Source organism: Vigna unguiculata, chromosome 8, assembly GCF_004118075.2.
Source record: "Vigna unguiculata cultivar IT97K-499-35 chromosome 8, ASM411807v1, whole genome shotgun sequence".
NCBI lineage: Eukaryota > Viridiplantae > Streptophyta > Magnoliopsida > Fabales > Fabaceae > Vigna > Vigna unguiculata.
Window position 1 is genome coordinate 21,991,318 of NC_040286.1, and position 12,493 is coordinate 22,003,810.

The 12,493-nt window shown below is 32.1% G+C and overlaps 1 protein-coding gene across 1 annotated transcript; it reads left to right on the forward strand.

The window, feature by feature from the left end:
• The first annotated feature begins 4,605 nt into the window (after window positions 1-4,605).
• LOC114194471 (mediator of RNA polymerase II transcription subunit 1-like) lies at window positions 4,606-12,261 on the forward strand. The gene is made up of 5 exons (XM_028084721.1): window positions 4,606-5,801; window positions 6,132-6,883; window positions 7,003-7,092; window positions 10,620-11,396; window positions 11,702-12,261. Exons 1-5 carry the CDS (start codon window positions 5,693-5,695, stop codon window positions 11,840-11,842), a joined length of 1,869 nt encoding a protein of 622 aa, XP_027940522.1. The 5' UTR covers window positions 4,606-5,692; the 3' UTR covers window positions 11,843-12,261.
• Window positions 12,262-12,493: the final 232 nt, after the last annotated feature.

A 12,493-nucleotide genomic window follows, 5' to 3' on the forward strand; every position in this document is an offset into this window, starting at 1 on the left:
GTGATAACAGACGCATAAAGTCTTATCTTATGTCAAGTGGATTATAATAAGCATAATAAGTCGTCATATTAGCATGCTCCAATGCATAAATGACCCCTATAAATTCAGCATAAATAGAAGTTTGTACCCTTACAAAAGCTGAAAAGCTATCCACATATTCACTCTTACTATCTCTAAATTTACCAACACATGATGTTAAACCAGGACAACCCTTAACTGCACCATTAATATTCATTTTAAATCAATTAACAAATTATTATCAATAAATTTTGTACATTATTTATTTTAGAAAAGTTGTCACAACCAACTTGCATCTTTCAGGAAAAAAAAATAACAAGTTGTCTCAACTTATATTTAAAAATTATCATAAAAAATATAAATTCTAAATAATTATATTTCTAATAAATCATAATTTTGTTAATACATATAAAGGGTAAAAAAATAAAAAAATTGAACAAAAATTACAATACACGGTTATTAAAAAAAATTAAGACATGAAACCGTCACAGTTTACATCTTCAACTTTTACATTTAAAAAATTAAATCAAAATAACCTTTTTTAATAAAATTTTATCCTAAATAGTATTTATATTAGTGAAGGAAAATATTTTTCATTTGAAATTTATTATGCATCAAAATCATTTTAATCTATTTAATTTTGTCTGCACAATAGTATTTAACTTTAGAAAACTTAAATTTTCAACAATATCTCAAATCACATTAATAGCAAGTAATATGTATAAGTTAGTATAACATTCACACAAAGACTTATTAAAATTACTTGTAGCAAAATATAATAATAAGAAGAAGGTTTAAATACTATTTTGTTTCCTATTTTTTGCATGTTCAATTTGGTCATTGTTTTACTAAATCATGTTCAATTTTGTTTTTTTCATTGATGTCATTTAAATTGATAATGACAAAGTGTACATACCGACACAGTTCACATTATATACTATTTTAATTATGATTGTTTGTGTTTTATTTAAATAAGTCCATATTTTAGTTAAAATTTTCAATTTAGTCTCACCTTTGTTCTAATTCATCATGACCCTCACCATGGACTCCTTCATCACCCTCACTCTCTATTTCATGACCCTTCACCACTACAACCACCATCACCACACTACAGTTGTCACCACCACTACTACCATTGCCACTGCCACTGCCACCACCACAACCACTACCATCGCCACCACCAAACTAAAATCACCACTACCATCCTACAACCACCACTACCACAACCACTGGCAGACCTTAGAAGGTCCACAGGGGGCCATGGCCCTTCAAAGATTTTTAAATTTTTTTTAAAAATATTTAAAAAATATATTTTTTAAAACTTTTTAGATTGATTTTTATTTTTTTAATAAAATATAATATAATATTTAATATTAATAATTGATAAAAAAAAAATTAAACATAATAAAGAATAATAAAATTTATTGAGTTTTTTTTTTGTTTTCTCTCATTTTTAGCTTCTCACATATTGTATTCATTTATTACTTTTGCATCTCTTTTTTTTTTAAAAAAAAAGAAATAGAAAGTTAGACATAAATTCGTTTTTTTCACTCTCAATTCTCATCCATTATCTTTTAAGATAAAAAATGTAATTCTCTCATTTCTCTTGATAGAAAAATATTAGTTTGATATTTAGTTTTTTTTTTTCATCTTTTGAGCTTTTTGTATATTTATTTTTTTATGAATATAAAAAGAAAATTTATGTAATATATGTTTTTTCGTAACCATTTCTTAGATATGACTTAATTGTCATATTTGTTTTTGTAGTAATTACGTCTCTCATTCTTTGATTAAATTTTGATAAATTATTTTTTAGTCTTAATTTTTTTAAATATGTATATTGATGAAAAATAAAATAATAGATTCATTTTTTTGTAGTGATAAAGGAAGATAATCTTGAAGATGAAAACAATATAAATTCAATTGTTGAATTAGAGAACCATTTCTTAGGATTCAAAGAATTACAAGTGGTAAATTTCATATTAATCCTTTTAAATTATAGGCAAAATGTTTAAAATTAATTCTTTGAAACTTATTATAAGAAAATGTTCTCAAATATGGAAATATATAGGGGAAGAGATGAAATTAGAAAAACTTATTTAAAATGAGTTTCATATTAAATACAATTTCAAAACTATAATTTTTTTTAAAGGAAAAACATACAAGGTTTTCAATACGAAATTATATATATTTTTGTTATATTAGTAATAATAATTAAATATATAAAATTTGAGTATATTATTTTGGACCCTTCAAACTTTTTTATCAAGATCCGCTATTATCACCACCAAACTAAACTCTGCAACCACCTCTACAACAAGCACCACCATCACACTAAAATCAACACTACCACTACCATACTAAAACCATATTCACCACCATTAGTGTAATGGTGGTGAATGTGATTTTAGTGGTGGTGAGGGTAGTGATTTTAGTGAGATGGTGGTGCTTGTGCTGGTCGTTGTAGGGTAGTTGTTTGTGGTGGTGGTGGTTATTTTAATGTGGTGGTGGTGGTTATTTTAATGTGGTGGCAGTGGTTGTGGGTCTAGTTTGGTAGTGGCGGAGGTTTTAGTGTGGTGATGGTTGTGGTTGTGGTGGTGGTGACGACAATAGTGATGGTGGTGGTAGTTGTGAAAGATGTGGTGAAGGATCATGAAATAGAGAGTAAGTATGATGAAATGGAAGGTGAGACTAAATTGAGCAAATATAACTAAAATAAGAACTTATTTGAACAAAAGACAAACACTCATAATTAGAACGGTCAATTTAAATGACATAAATGAAAAAAATAATATTGAACATAATTTAGCAAAATAAAGACCAAATTTAACGTGAAAAAAAAGACATATTTAATAATAATAATAATAATACATCAACATTATATTTGACTGGTAAAAAAAGTGGAAGAAAACAAATCTATCATAGTCAAATCATTTTGCCTCAGTAGCTGCATATGTGTTTTATTATATTTGAAATCATTTTTTTCACTCTTTTTTAAGGTTGTACATCAGATAACAACTTATAAATTAAGAATGTAAAGACAAATTTTGAGGAACATAATTCAAAATGAAAATGGAAGGAAATTTATGGTTATTTGACTTTGGACTTGGACTTGATACTCATTCTTTCTCAATTATCACTATAACTTTTCTATCTAAGAAAAAACATTCTTAAATTTTAATTTCCTTCTCTATTTTTTCCACTCCTTTTTTATTTTGCATGAGTCTATTTATAGATAAAAAAGTGATGGTTTTCTCATAGGTGAAAATTTTTCTTTTTCTTTTTATTTTTAAAAATGAATGGTCCCAGTTTGATTAAAGGAAATGAAATAAGCAATAAAAGAGAAGACTGCAGGAAGCAATAAAAGTATAATTAATAGTGTCTCACAGGAGATTTTATTGGATAATTTTGTAGAGGACCAGAGCAGTCTTCTATCAGCTTTAATTAAGGAAATTGGAAGAGATGAAAACAAATGGTCAATCAACTGGAAGTATAGTGAGAGATTGCACAAGAAAAGAGTGTCATTGATTGTTGAGAGAGGAACATAATATGTAATATGAAGAAGAGAGAGAAAGAGAAAAAAAAAGTGTCCTAGTAGGAAAAGAAAAATTTGAGTAATACTATTTTTTGTGTTTTTTTTAATAAATGGTCTGAAAGGACAAATAAAACATGCTAAATGAAAAAAAAAAAAATTACCAACCCAGACCAAGTAACTTAACAAAATTTTTAATTAAATTTTAAAAAAAGTTTTAATTTACTTTTAAATAAAAAATTTATTTTTTTAATAATAAAATTAATTTAAAAAACTATTTTTATTTAAATTATTAAAAATGCTTTGAGTTTTTTTAATTAAAAAAAAACAACATAAAAAAAATTAAATTAACATTTGCATAAAAAATATTTAATTTATATTATTGTGCAAACACATGCAAGGATGTTAACACTAATTTAATCAGAATCTAATTTAATCAGAATTTAGTAATTTAGTTTTTGTGTGGGAGAATAATCTCTTCTGCTAAACCCCCAATTTTGTTCACAGATATGTTAACAAGATAACAAATAACAGATTTCCCATCTAGATTTAAATTTCAAAAGTATTTATCTGTTTGGTTTCCATACGCAACACACTCAAATTATTTCCTTTAAAAAATTCCCATTTACTTGACATATAAACAAATTAAACTGTAATCACAATTAATTTCAAAAAAAAAAAAACTATAATCTTATCTAAATAGTACCACTTTAAATATCTTTTTCACAAACCATGTAAAATATTGACATGCGAACGTGAACCGCCACACTAGGGTGCCACGCATGCTGATGGCTATGGTCAATAATCAACAGTGGAAATAATATCACAAATATAATAAAATTAAAAAGTAACCAAATATGACAAAAAAAAAAAAAGCTCATTCAACATTTTCTTTTAAAAAATTGTAATAACAATATAAAAAAAATTGAGAGGCTGAGAAGGGAAAGGGAACAAAAATAAAACACATGTAGAGAAAATAGTCACAAAAAAATATTATTCTGATTTTGTTATTATTACTGTATTTGAAGAAAAACTGAAGAAGGAGAGAGAGAGAGAGTGATCGTCATAACTCATACGTTTGCTTCAGAGTATCCAAAACTAACAGAAAATTATACATTGTCTCTCTCGCCTCCTCTCAATTTCACACAAACACATCTCACTACACAAAAACAAAACCCTATTTCCTATTTCTAACACACACACTCTCTCTTTCTCCCATTCTCTTTCACTCTTTGCTCATTCATTTTCCAACTCCCAACCTAAACCAAACCAACTTCTCTGTTTTCTTCTTCTCTCTATTCGCATTCTGCGATAAGGTCTCCGGCTATTATTTCTCAAACGTGGACGTTTTACTCCCATAGTCAATCACTGCCTCGCTCTAGGGTTAGTTGGTTCCCTTTTCGTGTTTCTCTCTTCGCACTCGCGCAATCAATAGTCGATGTTTCTTCCGTAACCCTAGGTTCTGGAGGAGTGATTTTTTAACCCAATCAACTAATTCCGCGTGTCCTTACTTTTGTTTTCTTATTTTTTTTTTCATCACCTATTTTCTTTCCACACTGAATATAGGGTTGCCCTCTAGGGCTTTTTTTTTGGTTTTTTAAATTTGGAGAAACGGATGGGTTTGCAATGTGGTGAGTTTTGAGTTGTGACATTGTTGCCCTAGTGGTGTGTGGATTACTCCCAATTATTGGATTGTTGAATTGTGTTGAGAGGTAAAACATCTGTGAGTGGTTTGTAGCGGAAATCCGTGTTTTGATTAATAATGGAGTCGTAGCTTTGAGAAGCGCGTGTTTTAATATTCAGGTTTGTTGTTAGGGAACATATCTGTCTTGTTTCTGGACTTTTCTGGACCCGTTACGGCTGGAGTTCTTTATTCTGATGCTGCTGTTGAAGGATAGTGAATGGCTGAGTAATTGAATTTCACTGCGGAAAGTGCTGGTATTTCTTGTTGTTTGGGAAGGGTTCCTGCGTTAGGGGTTTTCTTGATAAGGTTGGTCTTTTGAAGAGTGATGACTGGTGCATGGTAGAGAAGGGAATTTATACACTTACAAACAAGTGTGACAGTGCTACTTGGGGGTGGGACTTGGTGAAGAGGTGCCCCCATTTATTTTTTGTTTTTTCTGATGATGTTCAGTCTTAGTTATGGAAAGAAGTGAACCCACATTAGTTCCAGAATGGTTGAGAAGTGCTGGAAGTGTTGCCGGGACTGGCAGTTCAGTCCAACATTTTCCATCCTCGTCTACTCAAAATGGTAATTTAGATATTCCATCTGAATTATGCACGTTTGTAGTTCTTTTTGTTTTATTTAATTCAGTATGCCATGTTTGCACATATATGAATATTGTTTATTTGTGGCCACGTGTGATAAAGTGGGTATTAACAAGGTTTACAAGGATACGGTTGTGACCATTATTTGTAACATCAATGTTTTTTTACTCTCCTTGATTGCAATTGTGGCAATGTTTTTTTTACTGTGTGACCGCAATTGTGGCTCAATTTGTCTGCAATTTAAAACCGTCGCTATGTGTTTTACGATTGAAAAGAGGAAAGTTATACTAACTGTCATGGCATTGTTGTGTAGATTCTCCTTCTGTAGCCCATCATGCAAGGAATAGGTCTTCTAAGAATGGTAGTGATATTGATAGTGCTCGATCTCTGTTTCTTGAACGGACATCCTCATCAAATTCCCGGAGGAGTTCTATAAATGGCTCTGCCAAGCATGCCTATAGTAGTTTCAACAGAAGCCATCGTGACAAAGATCGTGATAGAGAGAAAGATAGATTAAGTTTTGGTGATATCTGGGATAGTGATGGTCCTGACCCATTGGCCAACCTCTTTTCTGGAAGGATGGAGAGGGAAACATTGCGCCGTTCTCATTCAATGGTTTCCAGGAAACAGAGTGAGGTTATACCCCGTAGAGTTGCAGTTGACACTAAATCTGGTGGCAGTAGCCATCATAGCAATAGCAATGGTATTCTTTCTGGGAGTAATGTTAGTAGTAGTATTCAGAAAGCTGTATTTGACAAGGATTTTCCATCACTTGGTACTGAAGAAAAGCAGGGAACAACTGAAGTGGTGAGGGTTTCATCTCCTGGTTTGGGTGGTGCTACTAGTCAGAGCCTGCCTGTTGGTAGTTCTGCTTTGATTGGAGGGGAGGGATGGACATCTGCACTAGCAGAGGTGCCTACTTTAATTGGGAGCAGCAGTGCTGGATCTCTATCAGGGCAGCACACTGTTAACACAAGTGGGTCTGTATCATCAAGTACCACAGCTAGTCTTAATATGGCTGAGGCATTGGCACAGACTCCATCTCGAGCTCGCTCTGCTCCCCAGGTAGTTGAGTCAGTACTGTGTTTCTAGCTACTTTATTCTTATTCTTTTCTTTAAATTGTAGTTATTTTATATTTTATACTTGTTCATGATAAAGTAGTAAGGCCCCTAATCAATTGTAGGTGCAAGTGAAAACCCAAAGGCTTGAGGAACTGGCCATCAAGCAGTCAAGACAGTTGATTCCCGTAACACCCTCAATGCCTAAAGCTTTGGTAAGACTTTGTGAAATGCTGTTGTAGTATTTTTTTGCAAGTATTATTTTATTTTTTATTGCATTGCAGGATCTTATTTCTCATAATTAGTCTATATCCGTATGCATCTTATCTTTTAATTGATATTATTTATATGAAGTCAGACTTGTACTTTGGCAGTTTAGTTTATTTTGTTTGCAATACAGAGTGCCATGTAGTGGAAGGATTAAGATTTGTTGTTTCTGGAGTGCTATTTCGAAACTGAGTTGAGGTTAACAATTTGAAAAGTATTTTGAATAGCCTGGAGTCTTTTTGATGGTTGAGGGTGTAGTCTAACTATCAGATTTAGAATGGTTAGTTTTTTTGTCTTTTTTGTCATAGTATTATTTGTTATATGTTGCATTTAATGATGGCCAGGTACATTATTTATATTTATATAGATAATATAGACATAAGATATCATATAATTGAACAAGTTGATGGAGGAGTTTTGGTTAAAATCCTTGCACCATATTTTGTTGTATCATTTAGTGATGGTCATATGTTCTCGTGATGTGGTATAGTGATTCATTACAAATCAAATTAAGGATTTGTTTGTTTGAACGGAAAGTGTGGATTGGAAAGTGACTGGAGCAAGGTAATGAGCAGAAAGAAAACACTTCCTTCTGTAGCAAAGAAAGTATTAAAGGGTGTTACTTTCCATTGGTGCTACATGTTTTTTATTTTTTATTTTTTATTTATGAGGTAAAAAAGAGGAAGGTTTAAAAGAAACTAGTATTTTCAAATATTTATGAGGTAAAAAAGAGGAAAGTTTAGGCCACATTCGATTCAAATTGATATTATTTTATTAATTTAAGTAGCTTAAATATTTTTAGAAATAATTTTTTAAAATATAGTATTTCATAATTTTATATCAGAGTATAAACATATTGAACAAAAATGAGATCTTAATTTGAAGGTGTTAAGTTATAAAGATATTTCATTCGTAAAACATCAATTAACATCAATTAATAAATATATGGGTAACTTTGCAATTGTACAAATAGTTAATTTAGTTAGTTTATTTATGTTTATTTGAAATGACAACTTTCCTTCATTTTCATTTAGCTTCCTCCTCAAACAAACTAGTATACTTTTCACTCAATTTCATTTCTCTTACCTTTTCTTTCATCCCACTTTACTTTTCCTTCTTTGCAATGGAACAGTTACGTCACTCTACTATTTTAAGTTTAATATTACAGCTAGCAGAATTTGTGGAATAGTTTTCTTTTAATCCTGAGACCTGTGTTGTTTCCACTTTATTCTGTTTTTAATTCAGTGAAATAAAATGAATAACGAGTGTTTATTAGTTTTTTTACTGTTTTCTGAGAAATTCAAACAGGAATTGGTGCTTCACTTAGTGTTTTGTTTTTCTATTTTATTTCCTCCTTGCTATTTAATGTGTGATTTTACTTGAGTGGTGTTTATGGAAGCCACAAGTTGCTTTTATCATCCTATCTTACGCCCTTGATTGACCTCCTTCTAAGTGAACGAACGAAGATGTGTGATCCGTTAGCTGACCTGAGTTAGTGGTTTAGGTATTTTTAAGTATAATATCATAAGATTTATGCAGATATCCAGGGTAGCCTTATTTGAGGTCTGTTTAATTTTTAAATTGTTTTATGAAATTACAGCAGTGTTATTGATATCGGATAACGGATTATACCGGTGACTCCAAAAACCTTTATAAAGTTATAACAGAAGTTATAACGGGTTACAGCAATGTTATTAATTACAGTCCTTCTATCCTCATCCAAATTTGAAAAGAGTGTTTCTTTTTAGGTTCTGTTTATCTATTTTAAGCACGACCTTGTAGCCTGAATTTGAGTCATGAAGTTGTATCATTATCCAAGCAGTGGTTTCTTATTAGTGATGTTTTTGTGCTCCTTGCCCACTGGGTTGATATGACATATATATCATTTTATGACTACTACATGCTATGACATAAATCTGAAAATGTCATCAACTGATTACTCCATTGTAGTCAAATTTGCAATTTAAAATGTGGAATTGCATGATTTCATGGTTCTGCCCACCACCATGTCCAATTTAGAGCTCATGCAAGATGGTGCCAGAGTGGGATTGGGATTATCATCAGAAATTGTGGAAACGGTGGAGTCGCCACCATGTTTTGGTGTTGTGTTGCATTCTTTTTTTTTGGGTTTAAACTGAAGCCCAATAGTAAGAACTGGTCTCCTTCGTGCACAGTTGGTTTTTCGTAGTTCCTATTTATGTGATGTTACTTTTTTCCTTCTTGTCTATTAAGCAACCACCTTCCCTAAAATAAAACCTGATCAGTTGTGTTTGTTCTGATTGCTTGACTATAGCCTTGGTGAAACTGTGTTGACTCATACCACTCACTATTTCACTTTTTCTCCTTCACCCACAGTTGTGACTTATTTTAATTATATATCTATATATCTATATATATATATATATATATTGTATTGTATTATCTAGAAGTAGAATCTACAGTCAATCTTTCAATCCCACGAGTTATGATCTTCTGAGCACATCACTGTACCAACCATAATCTCAATTTTTGCTATCTTGGTGTACTATTTGAACCTGGTTACTTTGATCTGATGTGCAAGTCCTTAATACTGGTTCCCCATGAATACCCACGAATTTCCTGGTGCATTCTAGACCAATATTGTTAAATGGCAGTCCATGTTGGAATGGTTTGGCAGATTTTTTGCCAACCGCCTTGGTGGCAATTTGTGCCGGGAGGCCTGCTAAGGTCGCACTATAGGCCGCATTGCTGTGTATATTGTTGAGTATTCCCATATTTCACCATCCTTCATTTATAACATTGCTCTGGACTACTACCTATATCTCTACTCCAGCATATATTCTATATGGCGTATAAGGAACCTGTGTGCTGGGATTATGTGGTTCATTGGAATAAGGATCTGTCATGGTTTTACATTTAATATTGCTTAAAACCTTTTAATTTTTGGTGGGTACAGTATAATTGCCATAATTTAAATAAATTTGATAAGGTTTCTAAAGAAAGTCACGGGTGACATTTCTATGTATGACTGTAACCATATTGTTTATATCATAATAAGATGGTTCTTTCCTGCATCACTTTTAATACCTTCCCGTTGCTGGAACATTGCATTATTTTCCATGTTTATATGATTAGTTCACCTCGGATGGGTTTGGGGATGTTGCAATTATGCTTGAAATTTCTGATTTCTTTAGAGGATACTTAAAATTGATTTTGTAAACCATATTACTATGTATGTTCTATTTGTTTCCCTGTTTTTATAGAAACCTGTGGAAGAAATAAGGATTGTGTATAAGATGCATTTTTTAAGCAATATCAAAATTAGATGTTTCCTTGTTCAAGACACACATCCAAAACTTTGCAAGTTTATATTTCTAGTTTCGTGTGTATAGTTACTGTCTTGTATTCAATAAAAAAAATTTCATTAATAGATAGAATATAATGTTTTATTTTCTTTTCTCTTAAGTCTTTAATGATTCAGTGTATTTTTCTATAGGTTCTTAATTCTGAGAAATCAAAGCCTAAAACAGCTATCAGAAATACTGAGATGAATGTAGTTACAAAGACTGTGCCACAGCAGCCCTCTGCCTTGCACATTGCAAGCCAATCTGTTCGCAGTGTAAATGCCAAAGTTGACACTCCAAAGACATCTGGAAAGTTTACTGATCTGAAATCCGTTGTGTGGGAAAATGGTGCTTCCCCTACCTCCAAGGATGTATCACACCCAACAAATTATTCTAACAGCAAACCGGGAAATCATCATGCTTCTGCTTCTGCCTCCGCTTCTGCACCTTTGAGGAACCCCAATAACCTAAAATCTTCCACTGAAAGGAAATCAGCTTCTTTGGATCTGAAATTAGGTTCAACTTTGGATAAGAAACATTCCATCTCTCAAGTGCAGAGCCGGAATGATTTCTTCAATCTCATTAAGAAGAAAACTTTGATGAACTCTTCTTCAGTTCTGCCAGATTCGGGCCCAATGGTTTCATCTCCCCTGGTGGAGAAATCTGATGAAGTAAATAGCGAAATGGTTAACGAATCTGCAAATCCGCAGTCTCTCGGGAATGGTACCGAACTGACTAGCAATGGTAATACCCATGCTCATGAGGAGGTTCAAAGACTTTCTGATAATGAAGAGAAAGAAACAATTCCCTGCGCTACAATATATCCAGATGAGGAAGAAGCTGCATTCCTTCGTTCCCTTGGCTGGGAGGAGAACTCAGACGAGGATGAAGGCCTTACAGAAGAAGAAATCAATGCTTTCTATCAGGAGGTAGTGATATCTTGATCTAGTTTTGCACTGATTATTATAATTGCAATTTAAATCTGCTTAGTTTTGTCATGCATCAATATAATGAAAATGTATCATGTGAACTTTTGACCCCTTGTGAAGTTAAGAATCCTTGCTTTGTTTAACGGAACGAGTTTAAATTTCATTTTTGGTAGATTTGTTGAAATATATGCTTGAGTGAAGTCTTTTGATATTATTTCTTGCAGCACCAAATTACACTTTAATGCAACTTACTGTCACCGAATTGGGTTTTGTTTACTTACTTTTCATTGGCGTTTGTTTTCCAGTGCAAGAACTTGGGCCCTACTACGTTCAAGATATGCCAGGGAATGCAGCCAAAGCTGTCCAAGTTGTTCGAATCTTATGCATCTAACTTGCATGGATCTTCTGCTGAGTTGAGCTCTACTGATCCAGGATCTGATGCTTGACAAACTGTTTCTTTAATCATATAGCTAGATCCAAGTTTCATATTTTTGATGGCAGATGGTTAGTTCCATTCCTTTTGTTCTGAAGGCCAATGATTTGAGAGTGAAAGAAGAGGGGTGGGTTTTGATTAGAACCCTGCATTTTGCAAATATTGCAATAAGTTACAGGTGCCTCAATCCTGCCTGTTTAACAGGTTTTTTTTTTTTTTTTGTTATGTTTTTCTATTGTTTTTCGGTTAAAGGTTATAGGGTTGGTAGGTAGGGGCTATTTTGTCTGCAGTGGAAGATGCTAGGCCATTGCATCTTTTTGGGGGCATTTTGATCCGTTTCTTTTCTTTCATGAGGGTTTGATTCTACATGATAAAGTTTTTATGCTGTTTTTGGTCAATTTTACAAAAAAAAAGGAAATTAAAGTTTTTTTATTGGCTTATTTACTTTTTTAGTTTCACTATTATTTGTTTTTGTTTAATATTGTTCCTACATTTTCAATTTTATGTAATTTGATTTTCTTTATTTTAATTTTCAGGTTTATCCTCTTTTGGTTAAATTTGGTTTAAGAGTGCTTGTGTTACAAATAATGGCTCTTTGAAACCATTACTTAAAAGCTGTTTTTAATTGCTGTTTTTAAATAGAGTGAAAATTAATAATTTTACT

Bases quoted from the DNA above. Each gene is read 5' to 3' on its own strand.
- LOC114194471 (XM_028084721.1), top strand. From the start codon at position 5,693: ATGGAAAGAAGTGAACCCACATTAGTTCCAGAATGGTTGAGAAGTGCT. The intron at 5,802-6,131 runs GTAATTTAGATA...ATTGTTGTGTAG, and splicing joins ATCCTCGTCTACTCAAAATG to ATTCTCCTTCTGTAGCCCAT. The intron at 6,884-7,002 runs GTAGTTGAGTCA...AATCAATTGTAG, and splicing joins GAGCTCGCTCTGCTCCCCAG to GTGCAAGTGAAAACCCAAAG.